The sequence below is a fragment of the Hippocampus bargibanti genome, linkage group LG09 (genome assembly GCF_051943395.1).
Source record: "Hippocampus bargibanti isolate YZ-2025 linkage group LG09, ASM5194339v1, whole genome shotgun sequence".
Taxonomy (NCBI): domain Eukaryota; kingdom Metazoa; phylum Chordata; class Actinopteri; order Syngnathiformes; family Syngnathidae; genus Hippocampus; species Hippocampus bargibanti.
The window spans coordinates 8073784-8097558 of record NC_142742.1 but is presented as its reverse complement, the minus strand read 5'-3'; the positions used below and the strand labels follow the sequence as shown (position 1 = coordinate 8097558).

Below are 23775 nucleotides of genomic sequence, written 5' to 3'. Positions count from 1 at the left end.
AAGCTGGCAGGTCGGGAACACGCCGAAATGGACTGGACGCTCATCAAGGTAGGGCTCAATGCCATTGGGAGAAAAGGAGAAAGGGCCTCCAGATTTCTCTGTCTCCTACAGCTTCTTTCCTTCCATTTGCTTTTAACTCATTCGCTGACAGACATGTGCAAAAATGTGTCCACTCCAGTGCCAGGGTTTTTGTCATTTTCACTCAAATTGCAGGATACACAGAATATTGTGTTTTAGGACTCCATAACCATTCAATAATGCCTAAGAAACCTTAAACTCTCTTCTTTCATCAGAAAGAAAGAGTTATTTACTAAATTATATGGGTCTGGAGTTATATGAGCTTGAAATAAGCGTGACTGTCCAAAATCCAATACAATACATACATATCGATTTATGTAGAGCTTTAACAACCGCTGAAGCTGAAACAAAGTACTAACATGGAAAAAGGCAAATGCTGCCCCCTCGTGGAAGGGAAAAAAATCCAGAGGTCTGACCAGCGCTTTATTGGCAGTCCGCGTGAGAAAAAACAAAACCCAAAGTTGTGAGACCTGTTGTTGCTCAATCTTACTTCACATATAAGGCGTGCCTGCATATAATAATAATAATAATAATAATAATAATAATAATAATAATAATAATAATAATAATAATAATAATAATAAAGTTCATTGATAAGTGCCTGATAGAGATTAGAGAATAAGAAGTTATCATATCTCATATCTCTGACAGTGCCTTTCAAAACTCTCAAGGTCACTTTACTGTCACAGGATCAGTTTTTCTGTGGGTGAGCAGCGGCAGCCACATGCGCCAGCGTTCACTCAACCCGGAATAACTTAAATAGATAGAAAGTTAGCTAGCTAGCTAGCTAATAGATAACTAATAAATAGAAAGCTAGCTAGTTAGATTGCTAATAGGTTGCAAATAGGTTACAAATAGCTAGCTAGCTAGGTAGCCAGCTAGATAGCTAGATAGCTCAAGTCAGCAACATGGTGTCAACAGACCGGGAAGTATAAGGCGCAGGGTCATCTATTCAAGAAAATATAGGTTCTTGATTGTGCCTCATACACCGGAAAATACGGTATCTCCAATCTGTGCAACTTCACATGTACTTCACTCATGTTTTGCCTGTGAGCACAGTATGCAGCCTGCTAAACCTTCTCAAAGATAATGAGAGCGAGAAAGTGGAAGAAAAAAAAACCTGGAAAAAAGCCTTTATCTTAATCTTTAAAAGGCTCGGCGTGAAACTGGACTCCAGCTGTGAACTGGGTAGTGAGTATGGCATCCGTGTGTGTACGTATGAGTGAAGGAGTCTAAAGTACACACACACATTTTATGACAGCAGATTAATAGCAGCACTATATAGTGCCATCAGGACTCATCACAGCGTGGATCATGCATAATAAACCTCCCGTGTAGCGCGCATGCACACACACTCTTCCTCTCACTATAGCAACGCCGCTCTTGTTGCTGCCCCTAATTTCAAAAGTTCGATGTCATTTCAGCCTCCGAGCAGCCAGAGCGAGCCACGTTGACGACAGCTGAGTTCCTCCTCTAAATAGTCCTCCATCCAAACCCTCGACGTTCATTAGCCGGGCGCTCTCAGTCATACTAGCTAGTGTGTTGGGAGGCCAGATTGTAAAAAATAAACTCAGTGGAGGACTGAAAGCAGGAAAAGAGGGAGAGAGAGGAAGCAGTGAAGCTATAAAATTAGCTGTCTAGCTGACTGTAAACTGGCTAGCTGTAGGCTATCTGGCTATCTACATTCACTATTTATTTGCTATCCATTAGCTAGCTAGCTAGCTATTAACTGTCTAGCTGACTGTAAGCTGTCTGGCTGGCTAGCTGTTGGCTATCTATATTCTCTATTTATTTGCTATCCATTAGCTGGCTAGCTAGCTGGCTTTATATCTATTTCAGTTAGTTACGGGATGAGTGAACGCTGGTGCGTGTGGCAGCCGCTGCTCACAAAAAAAAAATCCTGTGACTGTAAAGTAACCTTGAGAGTTTTGAAAGGCGCTTATAAATCAAATGTATTATTATTATTATTATTATTATTATTATTATTAAAAAGACTCTCTTTTGTTCTATGTTCGAGTTCCACAAAATGGGGAAAATTGGAAAAATTGTGAGCGTGAAGGAAAGCGGTCACCGTGCTTCAATTACTCCCACACAGACGCACCGGGTGATTTACTAATGGATCCTTCGGGTGTCCGAATGATGAATGAATATAAAATTGATGTTTCCAATCTTTTGCTCAAACCGACCAAATAACATTTGAAGCCTTTTCAACTGCAATTTTTAAAAATTAATATCGTAACGAGAGAAAAATCACTATTCATAAAAGAAAAACGGAGAGCTTTAAAACAGAATATGAAATCTACATATCAAGTACAGTACGGCCAATAAAAGTTTGGGATAATACTTTTTAGCGTTCCGGAAGGGAAAATGTGAAACAAAATAAGTGAACAACACCAGATCAATTTTTACCATATTTTCTGGGGTGTAAGGCATAAACTCAATGAATGGTGTGTGATCAAACTTTTTCCCCATATATAAGGCGCACCGTACTTATAAGGCGCATACAAGTATATAATGATGGCTTTTGGGTATGCCTTATACACCGGAAATTACAGTTTTGGTTTTTAGCATTTCGGAAGGCAAAATATGCACCAAATTAAGTGAACAACAGTATAAGGCGCACCCCCAATGAATGGAATATTTTCAAATTTTTAACATATATAAGGCACACAATAACATGTTTAAAGGACAACCAACATCTCCGGGCAAGTTGTGTCCATAATTTGTAAAATGGCTTCAAATGACTTCGACCGAGCGTATTTTACAAATATTCCACCGCATATAGTTATATTTTACGTTTTATGACTCGCGCTGAATATTCAGGAAGTCTTGTTTTTGAGTTGGTGACGAGTCCGTACGTGATGTCACTAAAGGACCGTCCTTGACCGTAAAAAAGACGCATTGTAGCGGTCCTTCCATCACGTCAATGTATTTTGCTGTACTTGTTTGGTCTGGGGACCTCGTGTTGCACCCAAAAGCCGCCAGAAGGCCAGAAGAGGGCGTCCAAGCACCATATAAGGAATTTATCAGCGGAAGCGGAGGTGGCCACTGGAGGTCGCCATTTTGTGCCTCTTTTTTTGGGTGAGAGAAATTCCCCCAATGTTGCCTCAAAATGGCACATATAATTCTTTAATCGATTGCAAACATGTGTGCTTTCCTGTTCAGAACTATTTGAATCATATTTATAACTGGATGTGTAACAAGAAAGCATATTCTCCGAATCTGAAGCCATTGTTTTGATTCTCCAGCAATGCAAGACGTCTTGGCGTGACGTCACGAACTGGGGGCGGGACGTTCTGAAAATGCCCAATTCGCAGCTCAATTTTTTGCAGATTTTGGACACTTTAAGTCATTTTTATTGGTGTATTTGAATAAAAATATCATACTGCGTGTTTTGGGTATTTAAGATGCTATAAAACGTTTTTGTGTCGGTTGTCCTTTAAAGTTTTCTGTATATAAAGGGACACCACATTACAAGGCGCTACAGTCGAGTCTGAGCTTACATCTTATATAACCCAGCATTCTCTGCGCACTACTTCTACGGTGGGAAATGGAATCGGTGGCTGCTGATAGTAGTTGTGTCACCTGTTGTGGCTCAACATTAGTTTACATATAAGGTGCACCTGCGTATAAGGCGCATAGTCATCTTTTGAAGAAAATTGAGACTTTTGGGTGCGCCTTATTCACCGGAAATCACGGTAATACTTTTTAGCGTTTCGGAAGGGTGTGAGCCAAGACAAGTGAACAACACCAGATCATATTTACCGTATTTTCCAAAGTATAAGGTGCACCGGTGTATAAGACACAGGGTTGTCTTGTGAAGAAAAATGTAGGCTTTTGGGTGCGTCTTATACACCGGAAATAACGGTCATGATGTTTAGCGTTTCGGAAGACAAGAAGTGCATAACAAAAGTGAACAACATCAATTCACATTTACTTTTAACCACTGTAGTGAAATAAAATAGTGTAAATTCAACAGCATTTTTTTGTACAGTGTATCGTAATCTATTTAATCGACCATATTTTCTGTTGAATAAAATGCACCGGATTATAAAGTGCACTTTATGTGTTGTCATATTACGTTTGTGTTGTCATATTATTTGTTATTTATTTACTTTTATTTTTTTTACTTCAAGATGGCGCCACCTTTGCAGCAGCTCATGTATTTTGTTTTTCTACTTCTTTCTTTCCTTTCATCTTCCTTTCATAACTTTACTGCTGTGAAATGTGACTTTCTCCACTGACTAATAAAGGTAAATCCAATCCAATCCAATCAAATGACTGGTGTATTTTCCAACCTTTTCCATAGATAAGGAGCACTGAAGTATAAGGCGCACCTTCAATGAATGAAAAGCGTTTTCCAAATACAAGACACACCACATTATAAGGCGCGACAGAAGAGGCTCAATATTTTTTTCATATATAAGGTGCAGGGTCATCTTTTGAAGAAAATCATGGATTTTGGGTGTGCCTTACCCGCCGAAAAATACGATATTGATCATAAAATGTTCACACAAGATTGTATTTGTTATCCTACAGGTACAAAGTCCAAACAATCATTGTCAGAGGACACAAACCCTTCCCAGACAAATGATTTTTTTTTTCCTTTTAGCTTTTTTAAAAAGAATCTAATCCGGGGACATTTATTTCCCAGGTCAGTCTGAAAGTCTTTATATCCCCCTCCACACACACATACTTTCTCACCCTCATCCCCCCTAGTGGAGAGGCGCCAGTGCAAACTCGTGTTTTCTTAACCAAGTTCATCCCTCTCCATTTCCCCTCAGACACAAATCATAAAGTCGGTCACACACTGGGGATGTACACACTCACACACACAAATTCCTGTTTCGATGGTTTTGTGAGGTCCCGATAACTCCAGATAAGGAGTGAGGACCACCGTTGCTGATAAGTTTAGAGAATAACTTGTGTTACATTTGAACACTAAACATCACCCCATTTCCCATTTCAACTTCTTTAAAAACAAAGAACTAAAAATGGACTTGAAACTGAAATAACAGCAGGAGTGAGGTTTCTGAATGGGTACAATCAAAGTCCTCACCCCTGTATGTGAATTTGGTTAAAATATCGTTTTACTTTTTGTGGTATGAACTTTTTCCTCTCATTAACCACGCACACACAAACATAAACACACACAGTGAGTAAAAAGTGTGTGTATCCAAGTGAAATGAAAATACACACAAAAAAAATCATGTTGGGTGAATTTGTGAGGACCACTCTGAAACTTTAATAGATGCACGTATAGACCCTCCAGAAGCCTTTAGAATGAAAAACTTGTCGAAAATGTCCTCACTACGTATGGTATAAAATGTTAGTGGTCCTCACAAGACTAGCCAAACAAACACACAAACAGACGCACACACACACACCTTCCATTCTCACCGGTTGACCTGTCCGAAGTAGAAGACGAGTAGCATGAAAAAGCATGACCTCCCACGTCTCCCCGCTTACTGCTGCTCAGCCTTGTGTTACCAGCTTGCTTTAACAACCTACACTGGTAAAGAAGAGCTCCCGGTAGTTAGAACCACGTCTCGCCGTGAAAATGCAACTAAAAGCCTTCAGAAAAGAAAATATTGTCCAGCTCCCCCATTGGGATATTTTCTTTTAGTATGTATCTCCTCCACGGGAGCGCAATGTCAGCGCTGGGTTAGCGTAGGGAGGCCTCCAGAGTCAACACAGTCTAAAGGTCCAACTAATGGCTGGTTTCTTTTCAACTTTTTTTTTCTTCCTCAATTCAAACCTGACTCGTATCATGTTCTTTCCTGAAAGACGCAAACCGTGGAGCCGAACCGCTGCTGACTCTAATTGGACTCCTGTCATGTGAACTCTGAAAAAGGGAAGCTGATGGCGTGGTAGAGACTTTTCACATCAGATCATTTCTGCTTCCGGCGCAGCTATAATACCAAGAAGCCGTGGGGGTACACGTGGTACGCCCAGGCAAAAAAAAAAAAAAAAACACGTTTGATGGGGCGGAGGGGTGTTCATAATGAAACTGTGTGAGAGGTAAATGATTTATGAAGAGCAGAAGAAAACGGGCGGGTGTACAAGCGTGAAAATAGGCTGTTTGCATTTTCAATGAAACAAGTTCTAGCGACCAGCGGTGTTATAATAGTCCCCTAAATATAAACTAGTCTATAATGAAATAACATTGGATGTTTTTAGGATGTGTATATAAACTAGCTCTCTCTCTTGTTTCTATTTATAATTGTATTTTATTTATGGTATTGTATTTGTGATTGTATTTTATTTATTATAGTACCTATGCTTATCTGTGACTGTGAAGTATCCTTGAGAGCTTTGAAAGGCGCTTAAAATGTAATGTATTTTTATTCTTATTATAAAATAGTTCTAACATCCCCACTACTGTGGTCAAAAAAATAATAATAAAATCAAATAAAAATGCAGTATATGTATGTGGATAGGTTTTAGATATGAATTAAGATAGCACACATTAACAGTGACCGTGGTTACTACAGCTTTCTGACAACTGTTGCGATTCAATTTTACATCACATAAGGAGTCCAAGATGGCGCCCGAGGAAGCAGCCATTTTGGTTTGTTTTTGTGTTTTCTTTTGTCACTATGAGTTGTTGTGCGTCATGTGGAACAGATATGGTTTTTGTTTCAGCATTTTTGGCCACAATAATAATCAATGAGGAGACTGCTGAGCGGTTGGTTGCGCTATTTCGGCAGCACGAATATGCCAGCACTGTTTTTGATTTGGGAAGAATGTCAGTGCCATTTGACTGTCATCGCTGGAATAATCCGGGACGATTGGGGTTTTTTTGCACCTGTACTGGGCAGCATTTTCACAGCCGCGGAAAGGTCGGTGGGGTTGGACAGTTGATGCATATGTGGAAATGCCGCGGCTTCGAATTGAAGCGGATTTACGTGGGACAGGCAATACAGGTGAGACAGTCTCTTATCGTCAATGGATGCTACAGATTCGTGCTTGCTTTCAACATTTAGCATGTAGCAGACATGCACATTTCAACATTACGTTTCTATTCCACTGGTGAAATGGATGCTTTGAACCTCCCCTCTTTCATCTTGAACTGCTTCATACGACAAAGAGAATGCAGAAAGTGCTTACAATTGAATGACTGTCTTTGGGTTGTCATCTTATTTTGTTTTTTGCTCTTTTGACAAGATGGCGCCGCGAGAGTGGCTGCCTTTAAAGCAGCTCCTGTATTTTGTTTTTCTACTTCTTCCTTTCCTCTTACTTGCATCAGTTTCATGATGTGAAGTGTAAATTTCTGCACAGCGAGACTCATAAAATCTAATCCAATCCAATACAATATAGTACTGTAAATCACACCGGATTATAAAATGAAAGGTCATTTTTTGGGAAGAAAACAAAGGCTTTCAGGTGCACGTTATAGTGCGGAAAACACGGTAACTAAGGGATTCCGCTTTGCGTGTTGACATTTTCTTTGCAGTGTGACCAGGAGAATTTCTCTACCGTGTGAAAGTGGTTTCAGATTAGCGCTCCTATTCTTGGACAAGGGACATGTTCGCGGCAGCGGTGGCCTGAAGCTGCTCCGGCTTTCATCACCGCTGCACCTTCTAAGAATAGGCGGCAGCATCCAGGGCACATTTATTTCAGCCCAACTCCCGGTCCCAATCACAATGGACAAAAATGGACACAAGAATCATGTCAACCGGCAGTTATTCATTCCTATCTGAGAAATGTAGCGGTAGACGATGTCATTGCATCATTCCTCTCTACTTTTCGACTCCTTTCACCCCACATTCACTCCCCCGGCGTGAGCGAATGTGGAGGCTGAATGTAACCCTGCTGGATGACATTACCGTGTGCTGCCTTCTGGCCCGTCTGTCTGCCCCGGGATTCGAAAATAAAACACAGCGGTGCGTCTGAGCCAGTCAGGACACATACTGGAGAGGGAGACTCAAACGTTTTGACAGAGCATGCGCGCTTTCTGCGTAAGTGTGAAACTGGCAGAATGTGCCTCGTTGCGCTTCTGCAGGGACTGCACGCCATGATACGTGACTGTGTTTGAGTGAGGTATGAGAGAGACATAAGGAGAGAAAGAGAGAGTAGCTTCGCTTCGCTGGCCTCTCCAGCTGTGGCTTGTCAATCATTCACGACCTAAAACTTGGAGAGGGGCAAGTGGGTGGGACAAGTTAGTATTTGACAACTTTACCGTTTTGAAAAGACAAGCGGATTTGGGGGGGGGGGGTTCAGATGCGCATAAAAAAGACATACAGTGAGACCTCAACTTACAAACACCTTATCTTACAAACGTCAAATTTCTGAAAATTAAACCTTATAATAAGCACTATTTTCATAATACACACCCACCACGGCTGGCGGAGTGATCTTCGGCGGAAGCACACGACCGAACAGCACCAGAGGTTAAGTTACCAACAGTCCTTATGGAAGGTGACTCTCCTTCCATAAGCCATCAACGACCATCAAAAAGGTAAATAAAACTTTATTTTACAGCACACTTTATTTCTTTAATTACAGTCCTCATGTAATGCGCCTCTCTTTCCTAACAGCAATTCCCTTTGACCTTTCCAACGCCATTCCATCAAGCCATCAATGACCATCACAAATGTAAATAAAGTGACTTTATGATTCAATGCAGTGTATTTCTTTCATTACAATACAATAGCACATTTATTATACATAGAATGAGGTATGTTGTGTGTAGTTTTAAGGCTTATTTAGTTAAAAAGTATATTTTATGGAAACCCGGGAACGGATTATTCCCATTTTAATGGTTTCCTATGGGAATTGTCTTTTTGAGATACACACTTTTCGCCTTACACAGTCTGTCTCCGAACCAATTAAGTTCGTAAGTTGAGGTCTCACTGTACAGTGATACCCCAGTTTACAAACGCTTTAGCTCACAAACTTTTACTATTTTGACGATTTTGGATTTATTGTTTTTATTAGAAACCATAATTTTTATGATTAACCCATAACCCGGAATGGGATAATGAAAACTGTAGTTTTTAATGGGAAAACCGGAGTAGTTGGCAGGTATGCAGTTTTTTTTTTTTGGGTCAACCTGTAGTTAACTCAATGTGAGTGGAAAACATGCTGCTGCCAGAACCCCCGTGGCCTCCATTCGGTATCGCGGTCACCGCACACCAGTGACAAAAGGATAACCAATCGCGTTTCACTTCAACGCTTCTCTCTCTCTCCTCTTTATTTGCTTCCTTGTCCCATTCTTGCCTCTCTCACCTCATCACCCCTCCTCCCCTTTCTCACTCTGTGTTTACACATGGCTGGCCATCCACTCCCAATGTCTTGGAGCATAGGAGGCGGCGAGGCAGCCTGGCAGGCTGTCAGGGGAGCGCTGGAGAGCTGGGTACATGTAGTGACTGGAGCAAAAGTCTATGTGTGTGTTTGTGTTGACTGTTAGATTCTTCACACAACTGTTTTTTTTCAAAGCAGGAACTGTTACCATCTTTCAACTGGAGGTGAGACGTAGAGATTTTGCTCTCATTCAATTTCCAGTTGCAGTTAAATCACAGAGCACACAACATCAGGAAATAGTAGAGCAGGTCGGTAGACAAGCGTGGGGGGGCAATATTTGGCGAGCAAGGGCCGTTAAATAAAATCAAATTGGCACACATTGGAGTTGTGCTGTAAAACAAATGTGAAAAAGATTGTGAAAAACTGCTGTTGTGGCAGTTAAAAAAAAAGGGAAAGGGTGCCCACGGGTGAGACGTTAGCAACTTTTTTGAGGCATTTGCTCAGTGAGGAAAAAATTGCAGTGTTTGGTATTTTGTGTGTTTTTTTGGATACGATGCCAACTTTCCATTCATTTTTTTTGTGAGGAAATGTATTTCAAAATACAGCCTACACTGGAATCACTGATTAATTTATCTCTTTGATTCCATGAATCAACTTGTTTTTAATGTCTTCCTGGCCCTCAGGATGATGAAGAAGAACAAATACAACTATTCAAAACAGATTTAGCCCAGGCAAGATGTTTATGCTGCACAAAAAAATGTGTGATTCGAAAAAAAATACTGCAATAAACAGCGTCTTTGTATCTTTTATCAATATTTTTGGAACTGTGCAAAATTCCCCAAAAAAGGCCAATCCACTTCAAGGGAAATCCCAAAAAGATGATCCTCTAGACCAGTGGTCCCGAACCATTTTCGCGCCACGGACCGGTTTAATCGATGAGAAGGTTTCTTCAGCCGTCATCTGTACAAAAGTGAAGGTTTCGGACGTTTCGCCTCCTATCCAAGAGGCTTCGTCAGCGAACTAAAGTCTGACTGGTCGTATCGGCCCCATTTATATATCCCTAATGTCCAGACCTGGTGGCGCCGGACACAGCTATGATAGGTCCCTACTCTCAGGTTCGGGGGGCAGAGAGCAGTACATTGGGGAGACTCAACAAATTCTCAAAAAAAGACTTTATCAACATCGCAGGGATAATACTAGTGGGCCTCAATCGGCAGTACATTTGCACCTAAAAGCTACTAACCACTCATTTGACGACAATGAGGTTAAAATCTTAGCGAAAGAACATAGATGGTTTGAAAGGGGGGTAAAAGAGGCGATTCTTATAAAACAACAAAACCCTTCATTAAACCGGTCTGGTGGTGTGAGGTTCAATTTGGATCGTTCATACAATAGCCTGCTCAGGCAAAACAGGTTAGGCAACTTTCGCAATGCTGATGAGGGTCGTTATGCTGATGAGGTGATACCGGGGGGAGTGGGTGTAATAGGCCAATCGTTAGTCAGGAATGTAGGAACAATCAGTGGGGCCACAGGGAGGGGTCCTCTGCCCCCCGAACCTGAGAGTAGGGACCTATCATAGCTGTGTCCGGCGCCACCAGGTCTGGACATTAGGGATATATAAATGGGGCCGATACGACCAGTAAGACTTTAGTTCGCTGACGAAGCCTCTTGGATAGGAGGCGAAACGTCCGAAACCTTCACTTTTGTACAGATGACGGCTGAAGAAACCTTCTCATCGATGGACCACTCCTGTACGACTGAGAGCTTACACAGACGTATTGCTGCCAACTTTGGGAGAGACATCCTTCTGCTGGTACGTAACTTAGAAAAGGCCACCTTTAAATTAGCTGATTTAAAGAACCACCTCAGATTCAATCTTAGATGTAGACAGAGCCGGTTAATTCATAAATGCTTGAAGCAAGCACCCCTGGAACCCGGATACTTAGCCGATAAAATGCAACAAAATTATACCAGGAAAATTCTAAATTTGCGAATTAGGAGACTTAACATAGAGATAAAAAACAAACAGTCAGAAATAGAAACTTATTATCAGCGATTACAAACTAATCTTACCCACAAAATCTATCAGGAAGTGTGTGAATTTACTAAATCCGGTTATATGAGGCACCACAGCAAAACCAAAGAGAGACAAAAGGGTAAATTTCAAAAATTACTTTTACTGAAACAATCTCAGCTACTGGTAAACACGCGTAAAATTAGGTATGAACAGTTTGCAAGGGAGAATTGGATCAAAAATTTGTCAGACAGAGATCTCTCAGAGACAGAAAAGGCGGTACTTACCAAAGGTTTAAATTTCTCAGTGACTCCTAAAACTATACCTACAATAGATTATATCACAGCTACTGAATCGGCTATTAAAAATAACAAACTTTCGTATGCAGAGGCAGATGATCTACGCATTAAAATATCAGCTCTTCTCAGTAGTGCCAAACTTCCTCCGTCCAACATAACATTAGAAGAGAGAAAGGCGTTAACTACTCTACAAAAAGACAAAAATATTACTATTTTGCCAGCAGACAAGGGCAGATGCACAGTGCTGCTCAACACATTGGATTATGAAGACAAAATAAATAGGTTAATCAGTGATTCTAACACGTATGAGCAACTAAAAAGGGACCCTTCCAATAGATACAAGAAAGAAATGATTGACTGTCTCCAAAAGCTAGAGAAAGGAAAACATATAGACAAACAGATGTATTTTAGATTATACCCGGGAGAGACCACGCCATGTATCTATGGCCTGCCAAAAATACATAAAGAAGGGTTCCCCCTCCGACCCATTGTTTGTAGCATTGACTCCTCTACATACAATGTAGCCAAATATTTAAAAACTATTTTAGCTCCGTTGGTTGGTAACACAGAATACCACGTAGAGAACACCACAGGGTTTGTAGAGAGGATCAAAGACCTCATATTGGAACCTGAGGAAACTTTGGCATCATACGATGTGACTTCTCTCTTTACATCTGTCCCAACCCCAGCAGCAGTCTCAGTGGTGAGGACGAGGCTGCTGGCGGATGTTTCTCTGCATGAAAGAACCAAACTGAAACCGGATCACATCTGCCAATTATTAGAAATCTGCCTTAATACTACGTATTTTCAATTTCGGGAAAAATTTTATAAACAAATCCATGGTTGTGCTATGGGCTCACCAGTTTCACCCATAGTGGCTAATCTTTACATGGAAGAGATGGAGAAACAGGCCCTCACATCCTTCCCAGGGACAAAACCTAGACACTGGTTTAGATATGTGGACGATACTTTTGTCATAATTAAGAAACAAGAAATTCAATCCTTCACAGATCATCTCAACTCTGTAGACTTCAACATTAAATTTACTCGTGAGGACATTCAAGAGAACCAACTAGCCTTCTTGGATTGTAAAGTAATTATAAAAGAGGACAGAGCGCTAAAAACAGAAGTCTTTAGGAAGGCTACGCACACTGACCAATACTTACTTTTTGACTCTAACCACCCTTTACAACATAAACTAGGAGTTATCAGAACCCTCCAGCATAGGGCTAAACTAATACCAACTAGCACTGAAGGTAGAGAAAAGGAGTCAAAACATATCAGGAGAGCACTCACTAACTGTGGGTACCCTCAGTGGTCATTCAACAAATGTCAGAAAGAAAGAATAGCGAACGAAACCAATAATTCTCAAGATTCTAAAAGGAGAGGAGTAGCAGTACCGTACATTGCAGGAGTTTCTGAAAAATTACAAAGAGTCCTTTGGCAACATAAAATTCCTACTTATTTCAAACCGATAAACACGTTAAGGCAAAAATTAGTGCATCCAAAAGATAGGCTACCAAATGAAAAACAAAGTAATGTAGTTTATTCCATACATTGTAAGAATGAAAATTGTAAAGAGCAGTACATTGGGGAGACTCAACAAATTCTCAAAAAAAGACTTTATCAACATCGCAGGGATAATACTAGTGGGCCTCAATCGGCAGTACATTTGCACCTAAAAGCTACTAACCACTCATTTGACGACAATGAGGTTAAAATCTTAGCGAAAGAACATAGATGGTTTGAAAGGGGGGTAAAAGAGGCGATTCTTATAAAACAACAAAACCCTTCATTAAACCGGTCTGGTGGGGTGAGGTTCAATTTGGATCGTTCATACAATAGCCTGCTCAGGCAAAACAGGTTAGGCAACTTTCGCAATGCTGATGAGGGTCGTTATGCTGATGAGGTGATACCGGGGGGAGTGGGTGTAATAGGCCAATCGTTAGTCAGGAATGTAGGAACAATCAGTGGGGCCACAGGGAGGGGTCCTCTGCCCCCCGAACCTGAGAGTAGGGACCTGTCATAGCTGTGTCCGGCGCCACCAGGTCTGGACATTAGGGATATATAAATGGGGCCGATACGACCAGTCAGACTTTAGTTCGCTGACGAAGCCTCTTGGATAGGAGGCGAAACGTCCGAAACCTTCACTTTTGTACAGATGACGGCTGAAGAAACCTTCTCATCGATGGACCACTCCTGTACGACTGAGAGCTTACACAGACGGACCGGTTTAATGTCAGACAATATTTTCACGGACCGGCGCATGGATACAACAAAATAAAATGATATGACAGGCATGGAAACTGTTTTTTTTCTTTCTTTTAAATATAATAATAAACGTGAATCCATTATGTATTTTTATAGAACTTTATTAGCAGAGTCCTGGTAACATCGCGCCAACAACAACACTTGTCTATGTCCTAGACAAGCGTTTTGACATGCGTCAAGAGTAAATCATAGACGCATGTGATCTGGTAATTTTTCATTTTTCAAAATAAAACATAGTTCGGACTCAGATAATAAATCTCATCTCATCTCATTTTCCGTACCGCATATTCCTCATTAGGGTCGCGGGGGTTGCTGGAGCCTATCTCAGCTGTCTTCGGGCACGAGGCGGGGGACACCCTGAATTGGTTGCCAGCCAATCGCAGGGCACACAAAGACATACAACAGTCATTCTCACACTCACACCTAGGGACAATTTTGAGTGGTCAATCTGCCTGCCATGCATGTTTTTGGAGTGTGGGAGGAAACGGGAGGACCCGGAGAAAACCCACGCGGGTCCGGGGAGAACATGCAAACGCCACACAGGGAGGCCAGACCGGGACGCGAACTGGCGACCTCTGCACTGTGAAGCCGGTGTGCTAACCACTCGACTACCGGGCCGCCCCAGATAATAAATAAAACGGAAATTATGTAAATTATCATTTAAGTCATGAAATATGTTGCAAAATTAAAAAATGTCCTCCTTTTTATTTTAACTCATTCACTGCAAAAAATGTGTCCACTCCAGTGCCAAGGTTTTCGTTATTTTCATTCAAATTGCAGGACCCATAGAATATTGAGTTTTGGATTGGATTGGATTGGATTGGATTTGCCTTTATTAGTCTCACAGTGGAGAAATTTACACATTTAGGACTACATAAACATTTAATGCCGCGTAAGAAACCTGAGACCCTCTTCTTTTATCAGAAAAAAAGAGATAATTCCTAAATTATATGGGCCTGGAGTTGAGATTGATATGAGGGTGGCTGTACAAAATACAACACAATACATATATCCGTATTTATATAGCGCCTTAACAACAGACTGCTAACATGGACAAAAGGCAGATGCTGCCTCTTCACGAAAGTGAAAAAAACATTGCCAGAGGTCCCTGCCAGAGCTTTATCGGCACCCCAGCAAGAAAAAACAAGTTATTATTTAATTCCCAAGTTATAAGGGTCTGGAGTTATCTGAGCTTGAAATGGAGGCGGCTGTCCAAAAGGCAAATGCTGCCAATTCGTCGGTGTGAAAAACATTGGCAGAGGTCTCTGACCAGCGCTTTATCGGTACTGCATCAAGAAAAACGAAAACCCAAACAAATTCGGGAATGGCGCTCCACGTCATATTTTCAAGTCCCGAATACATTCAGGAATGGCAGTCAATGACTTAATAGTAAAAATAAGATCGCCATACAAACCCCACCAAGCAAATCTCTTAACATCACTATTTTCCATGACTTCCTATTTCATAATCAATATATTGAAAAATACAAAGAATAGGAAGGAAATGTAGCATTATCAATGCAATAATACGGTAATGTGATCAGACATTTAAGATTTTCACGCACATAATGGCCCTTAAAGCGAAACCCAAAGTAATTAACGTGAGTTTTACACCCGGGCTTACATAATTAGAGACGGATCATATAATTGGTTGATGGATCATATGATTCGACTGATTGTGATTGCATCTTCCCAAATGCTCGTGAGCAAATGTCCATGTCATTGAAACAGAACCAACGAAGCATTCAAATCGAACTCAGTCTTGTGGCTTAGTTTTCTAAATACAGTGATACCTCAGTTTACGAACCCCTTGGCTTACAAACCTTTCCGTTTATGAACGTTAAATTTATGAACATTTGACCTTGGCATACAACCTATTTTTCGGGATACACACGGAGCTGCCACAATGAGTGATGTGTCCTTCGCGAACGAGCCTGTTCTCTTAAAAGAAAATGGCAGCCGGCTTGTTTTGGTCCTCTATTCCCCGCCCACAGTCGTCGGTTGAAGCCACGTGATTGGTCAAGAACGCAGCAGTGAGGGGGGGTTTACAGGCTGAGACAGAGTGAAGCCATTCTCGAAAAAAGAAAATGGCTACCGACATTTTTTTGTCCTCTATTCCTGGCCCCCAGTCTTCGGTTAAAGCCACGTGATTGGTCAAGAACGCAGCAGTGACGGGTGGTGGTTTAAGCATTAAAGAGACAGGCAGACGACAGAGAGACTGACACAATGGATAGAAAACAGTGAAATTTGGACTCGTTTCAACTTTGTTCAAAAGCAGAGTGTAGACTGGAAGGTTAAAATATCCCATCAATCAGGCTCCACAAATAACCTGCTCAAGCCATATACTTGATGCAAAAAGCTATCAACCCAGCTAAACAGAACACCATTGATGAGGAACTAGGTAAAATTATCGCAGAGAAAGCACCTACAAGGGATCATTCCTCAAGATGGTGAAAGAAGAAGGCTACGTTCCTCATCAGGTGTTTAATGTCACTCCATTCTATCAAGCCATCAATGACCATCACAAAGGTAAATAAAATGACTTTATTATACATTACAGTTTATTTCTTTAATCATAATACCATGGCACTTTTATGAAACATAAAATAAGGTAGGTAGTCTAGTGGTTAGCACACTAGCTTCACTTTCTGGGAACCAATTAAGTTCGTAAGCCAAGGTATCACTGTACCCAGCTTTGATCCTAGCCCAGAATTTAATTATACTACTTGAAGAAAAAAAGGCAATTTGGGGATCTTTCCGTCCATGTTCAATTTAGAAACATATAGCTGTTTATCAATCATTTTTTTTGGCACAAAAAAAATAATAATAAAACTCCAAACAAAACATGGATTCTCTATTCCGACTGCCAAAGTTGTGGTGAGTAACTGGGTTTTAGCAACATTGTTAACAACATGGAATCCATACAATGAGATTGTAACTGGAGGTACAGTATTTGTAACATATTAAAGACCCGTGTCTACTGGGTGACTTTCATTCATGATAAGTCAGAAAAGTTGTTTTTGGTCTCTCATCAAATATCCCGCCACATCACACAACAGACGCGTCCCAAAACAACAACATGACACTTTGCCGACCCGCTCTCCCTCCCAGCAGCCACAGAAAGAAGAGGAAGAGATGACAGCAGCTTTAGATCTGACATCAATCGTGAGTGAGCAGAGCAAAGGGGGCACATTGGGGGGGGGGGGGGCAGATGGTACGACTGCATCGTGACAGCTTGCCGAAAAACATCGCGATGCCGAGCCAACGCGCCCTTTCGCAATCTTTTCACCGAGCATTAACGTTTGCTCCAGCGTAACGTAATTGTTGTGATCATCAGCTTGTGAAAGGTACCAAAATAAATCGAGCAAGCATACTTGTGGTGCAGACAGATTTCAACCCATGCACGGAGTGATTGAGAACACAGTAAAAAAAAGTTAAAAAGTACAATAAAATACAATGAAATACAATAAAACAATCCCCCCTACGATTGGTTGGCAACCAATTCAGGGTGTCCCCCACCTCGTGCCCAAAGATGGCTGGGATAGGCTCCAGCACCCACTGCAACCCTCGTGAGGAAGATGAATGAATAAATGAAATCATCATCATCATCATCATCATCATCATCATCATCATCATCATCATCATCATCATCATCATCACAATCATCATAAATAATAGTAATAATAATCATAATTCTAATCATAATCGTAATAATAATCATATAATCATTATAATGACAACAATGATACTACTACTACTTCTACTACTAATAATTATAATCATGATAATCATAATCATAATACTCGTAATAATAATCATTAGCATCATCAGAATGACAACAATGATACTACTAATACTTCTACTACTACCACTAATAATAATCCTAATAATACATACTGGTAATACGTCTGTAAGCTCTCAGTCATCGACATACTGGTAATAGTAATAATAGTAATATCATAATATTGATAATCATAATCGTAATCATCACCATCAGACTGATAACAATGATACTACTAATACTTCTCCTACTCCTACTACTAGTAATAATAATAATAATAATAATAATAATAATAATAATAATACATTTTATTTCAAGCGCCTTTCAAAGCTCTCAAGGACACTTTATAGATACAATAATAAATAAAATACAATCAGAAATAGAATACAATAAATAAAATACAACCACAAATATAATATAAATATAAATAATAATCATAACCATACCAATAATAATAATAATCATCATCATCATCATCACCATAATGACAACAATACTACTACTACTACTAATAATAATAATAATAATACGACTACTACTACTACTACTACTACTAATCATAATAATAATAATAATAATAATAAATAAATAATAGTAATACTCTGTAAGCTCTCAGTCGTACATGAGTGGTCCATCGATGAAAAGGTTTCTTCAGCCGTCATCTGTACTTCTTTCAAAGAAATACAGATGATTAATAATAGTAATAATAATACTAATAACATAATACTAATAACCACCATCATCATCATCATCATCATCATCATAATGAAAACAATAACACTACTATTACTTCTTCTTTTCCTTTCGGCTTTTCCCTTCAATGGGTCGCCACAGCGAATCAGTGTCCTCCATCTTTAGAGGTTTGATTCGCATGTTTGTTTTGGACAAGCTTTTACGTCAGATGTCCTTCCTGACACAGCCCTCTGTATTTATCCGGGCTTGGGACTGGCACAAGAAGACATATGTCCCTTTGTGGCTACTATTACTATTAATAATAATCAACATCATCATAATCATAGTAATAATCATCATCAGCATCATCACCATAATGACAACAATGTTAATATTACTACTACTACTAATAACAATAACAGTAAGAAGAAGAAGAAGAAGAAGAAGAAGAAGAAGAAGAAGAAGAAGAAGAAGAAGAAGAAGAAGAAGAAGAAGAAGAAGAAGAAGAGTGGATCAATCACAACGAAACTGATCTTCATCGGGAACATCTGCGTGTTCCGACGAAGCTTATACGGTACAGTTTGGCGATTTCCGCCGCGAGCTTTGTTGACTTGGCAGCACAATAATGTGCCATTAAACACGGACAAATCCGACATGGTGTGACGCTGTGTGCCGATCATCCATGAATAAAAGTGGGACAAACGAAGCATGACTTGTGCTTTCCATCGTGATCCGATTCAATGGCCCTTTTGTGTTTTGTTCAAGTCCCGCTGTTAAATTCTATTGGGACACGGCGCTTATGCACGCACAACAGATGCAGACCACACGCCTGCAAATGGTACACCCAGCGAGGGCGCTTGGAAAAAAGTGGAGTGGAAGATTTTGGGACCTTTTGAGAGTAAATTACTGACAAGTGTGGATCAGATAAAAATCAGCTTTTTTTGTGGGGGAAAAAAAAGACTATTGAAAAAATAAATAAATAAATAACATAAAAGCTCTTCCTTGCATGCGAGCAATATGAAAGAACACTAAGTGCTGTTGTTGTTTGTTCACTGGCGTTCTTTGTCAAACTTATTGGCGGGTTCAACCGCTGTGCATAAAATCTGGAGTTTCTTACTATCCTCCTTTCATATTCACGTGTGCGTGAAATGCGAGAAGCTAACTTTCATATTCACTAACTGTAGTGTGAAAGTCCGGTTTAAATGTGAAAAACACTCATCGGGAAAGCAAGTTGTTTGCTTGAAAAAGTTGTTTCTTTGAGTTGGGGGGGTGGGGGCAGAGGGGACAGATCTGTAAACTCTTGTTTCATTGTTCCAAATGCAGGAAATCCAATTTTCACAAAGGCAAAACTAAGATTATCAAGTTGAACAACACAAGCACTGGAGCCCCACAAGGATACGTCCTCTCTCCACTGCTCTTCTCCCTGTGTGTGAGTGTTGTTCACTCAACCCAAAAGTAACTCAAATAGATCGAAAGCTAGCCAGCCAACTAATAGATAGCTAAATAGATAGATAGCTAGCCAGCTAGATAGCAAATAGATAGCAAATAGATAGCTAGCTAGGTAGCTCACTAGATAGCTCCTCATCTGCATTCCACATGTATTACATTGCGCATGTGCACAACCAACAGCAGTTTTATTCATGTGAAACAACATCCTGACGTCATTTCTTCAAAGTTTCTACTTCTTCATATCCTTTTCACATTCCACGCAGCAAACCCGGGTACACATCTCAAGACGCTTCAGCCAAATATTTTTTTTTTTAATTGTCGTGTCATTCCATCCATGTAAGGACTTAACTGAAAATCAAAGCAGCCTGAACTAATAGGCCTCACCAATTGTGTACTCAATGACTCTGGCGGGCGGCCCATTGAACAAGTTTGAGTGAGACCGAACGCCAAGAGGCAGCGCGCGTGGGTTTCCATGTGTGACTGCGCGCTTTAGCACGAGGGCTTGTGACAGCGCATATGCTTCCCTTGTGCCCATGGGTGTATTTGTGTGTGTGTGAGAGAGAGAGAGAGAGAGAGAGAGAGAGAGAGAGAGAGAGAGAGAGAGAGAGAGAGAGAGAGAGAGGAGAGAGAGATAGGGAGAGAGATAGACAGAGAGAGAGAGAGAGAGAGAGAGAGAGAGAGAGAGAGAGAGAGAGAGAGAGAGAGATAGGGAGAGAGATAAAGAGGTAGGGAGAGAGATAAAGAGATAGGGAGAGAGATAAAGAGATAGGGAGAGAGATAGAGAGATAGATAGATAGATAGATAGATAGATAGATAGATAGATAGATAGATAGATAGATAGATAGATAGATAGATAGATAGATAGATAGATAGATAGATAGATAGATAGATAGATAGATAGATTGGATTGGATTGGATATGCCTTTATTAGTCTCACAGTGGAGATAGATAGATAGATAGATAGATAGATAGATAGAGAGAGAGAGAGAGAGAGAGAGAGAGAGAGAGAGAGAAAGTGCCTGACGCTTGGACCAGTGATGCCTTTCCCATCCTCGCTTGCAGCCAAAAACACAAACTTGACACAAAGAAGCCAACCATGTGGTAAAAAACGGATGCATATGACCGAATAAGAACTTGGAAATGAAAAAAAAAGGCTTCTTCTTGGGTAACAGGATTGTTATCCACTTACCGGCAGACTCGAAGGACGGTCATGGGAGGGGACGCCATCATCGTTGTGACTCTTCCCAGAATTCCCTGGGCCTGGTCCTCTAGGGCCATAATTCTCTTGTTGTGTCTCCTTCAAAGAAAGAGAGCGGATTGGAAAACATGAATACATGAGGCGAGGTAATTGATTAAAAATGTTCTTGGTGCTTATGGGCATAATTTCCATAGTTAACTCATATTCATCGCAAATTACCGGGTTATAAAGTGCAATAAATAAAACATATAAATAAATAAAAACCCGCAAAAAAGAAATACAGTAAAGTCTCGTTATATCGATATTCAAGGGAGTCCGAAAAAATATCGATATAACCGGGACTATCGATATATCCGATATCGATATAACGAGACTTTACTGTATGTATATAAATACATAAAAACCCACAGATAAATAAAGAAACAAATACCACATAAATAAATGAATAAAAATAGATGAATAAATAAATAAAAACCCACAAATAAATAAAAACTTACATAAATAAATAAAAACCCACAGATAAATAACATAGATGCATAAACAATTAACAGAAATATAAATAAATAAATACATAATAAACAAATAATCAAATATATAATATAGATACATAAATAAACAAGCAAACAAATGAATAAATAAATAAAAACAAATAAAAACAAATAAAAACAAATAAAAACAAATAAAAATAAATACCTGTAAATAAATGAATACATAAATAAAAAAACAAATAAATAAAAATACACAAATAAATACATATATAAATAAATTGCAATATAATGGAATGAAAACACCTTCACTTAATACTACACCTCATAAATTATTTACTATCAGACGTGCAAAAATGTGTCCGCTCCAGTGCCAGGGATTATGTCATTTTCAGTCGAATTCCAGGACCCACAGCATATTGAGTACAGCGTTAGAAACCTCTCTCCTCTCATCAGGAAAAAGAGTTAATTCCTAAATTATATGGATCTGAACTTATATGAGTATGAAATGAAGGTGGCTGTTCATAATACAATGCAAAACATACATATTGGTTTATATAACGCTTTAAAAACAGCTGAAGCTAACATGGAAAAAAGGGAAATGCTGCCTCCTTGTGGAAAGGAAAAAACCATTGCCAGAGACCATGACTACTACTTTATCGGCACCCAAGCATGAAAAAAACAAAACCCGAAAATTCGGGAATAGCACTCTGTCATATTTTCAAGTCAGTAATAAATGTGTGAATGGCAGTGAATGAGTTCACAAATCCAAAGCGTGGACCTGCAATGGTGCCAACAACCCGGATACACAGATCGAGTGCATGATGGGGGGCTTCGCATTGGCAGCCCATCATCACGCCGAATCCCCCCCAAAATCCTTCATGCCTTAAAGGACAACCGACGTCACTTTTTTGTTTTTTTGTAACTGACATCAGAAAAACGTTTTATAGCATCTAAAATACTCAAAACATGCAGTATGATATTTTTAGTCAAATGCAAAACACCAATAAAAATGACTTAAAGTGTCCAAAATCTACAAAATAGTGGCCAGTGTCAGAAGGTCCATGTTCGTGGTGTCACGGCAAGATGTCTTGCCTTGCTCGAGAATCAAAACAATGGCTTCAGATTCTGAGAAGATGCTTTCTTGTTACTCATCCAGTTATGAATATGATTCAAATAGTTCTGAAGAGGAAAGCATACATGTTTGCAATTGATTAAAGAATTTATTCCGTGTCATTTTGAGGGGGGAAATGTAGCACTGAATGTGTGTCATCTGGGGGGGGGGGGAGATGTAGGACCGAAAAGAGGCAGAAGAGGGCGACAAAGCTCCGTGGAAATGGGCTGATTAATTCCTTACATTTTTTGTCAGTGAATATCAAATAGATGCTCGGTGCCACACACAAGGATTCACCATTGCGTTATTTATGTGTTTTCCTTCTAATTTCACAATCAACACGGATCAAGACGAAGTTTTCAGACCAAACAAAGTATTGCAAAATGCATTGAGGTGATGCAAGGTATGTCCTTTCTCGCTGAGGGGCGTTCCTTCAGTGACGTAGGGTGAGGACTCGTCACCAACTCAAAAACAAGACTTCCGGAATATTCAGTGCGAGTCTTAAAACGTAAAATATAGCTATATGTGGTGGAATCTTTGTAAAATACGCTCTGTAGAAGTCAGTAGAAGCCATTTTACAAATTATGGACAGAACTTGTCCGGAGACGTCGGTTGTCCTTTAAAACCCTTGCAAACACCCTCACGCAGACACAACATTCTCTTTTCCTCTGTAATCACAAGCCTATCTAGTGTAATGCAATTTTCTCTGCATTGTCGGAGGTGTTGCCCTCTCCCCTATCTCAGCCTCTTGCGTCATATCAACATCTCCTTCTCTCTCTTCCTTCCCTTTATTCACTCCTGATGTCGTCCCTCCGAACATGTTCGATGTCAGCGGCACAATGGCGATTTGTTATCGAGCTTCGAGTGGACGGATTAGCGCTAACCGTGAAGCAAAAGGATCACAACGGGCACATGTGCATAAACGCGCAAACTTTAGCAGGCGCGGCACGTCATACGTTAGGTGCATAGTGGCGCATCTTTACTTTTTTTTTTGCCTCTTCAAACTTATCTGATGTGTGATTAGACTGCAGCATTCGGGCAATACTCCTGGCAGCTCAGTGGATATCGTGTTGCAGCGGGAGATTACCAGACACAGCCAGAGACCTCTATTATTAACAAATTAATAGTCATTTGTACAGCAGAAGGGGAATTACACTTTTGAAATCTGG

The 23775-nt window shown here is 40.2% G+C and overlaps 1 protein-coding gene across 1 annotated transcript in view; it reads right to left on the bottom strand.

Moving 5' to 3' along the window:
* arid1b (AT-rich interaction domain 1B) overlaps positions 1-23775 on the bottom strand; it is a 229321-nt gene that overhangs the window by 124708 nt on the left and 80838 nt on the right. The window contains exon 4 of the mRNA XM_089003853.1: positions 20999-21106. Coding sequence (XP_088859979.1) covers positions 20999-21106 — 108 coding nt within the window. The remainder of the gene's footprint in view (positions 1-20998; positions 21107-23775) is intronic.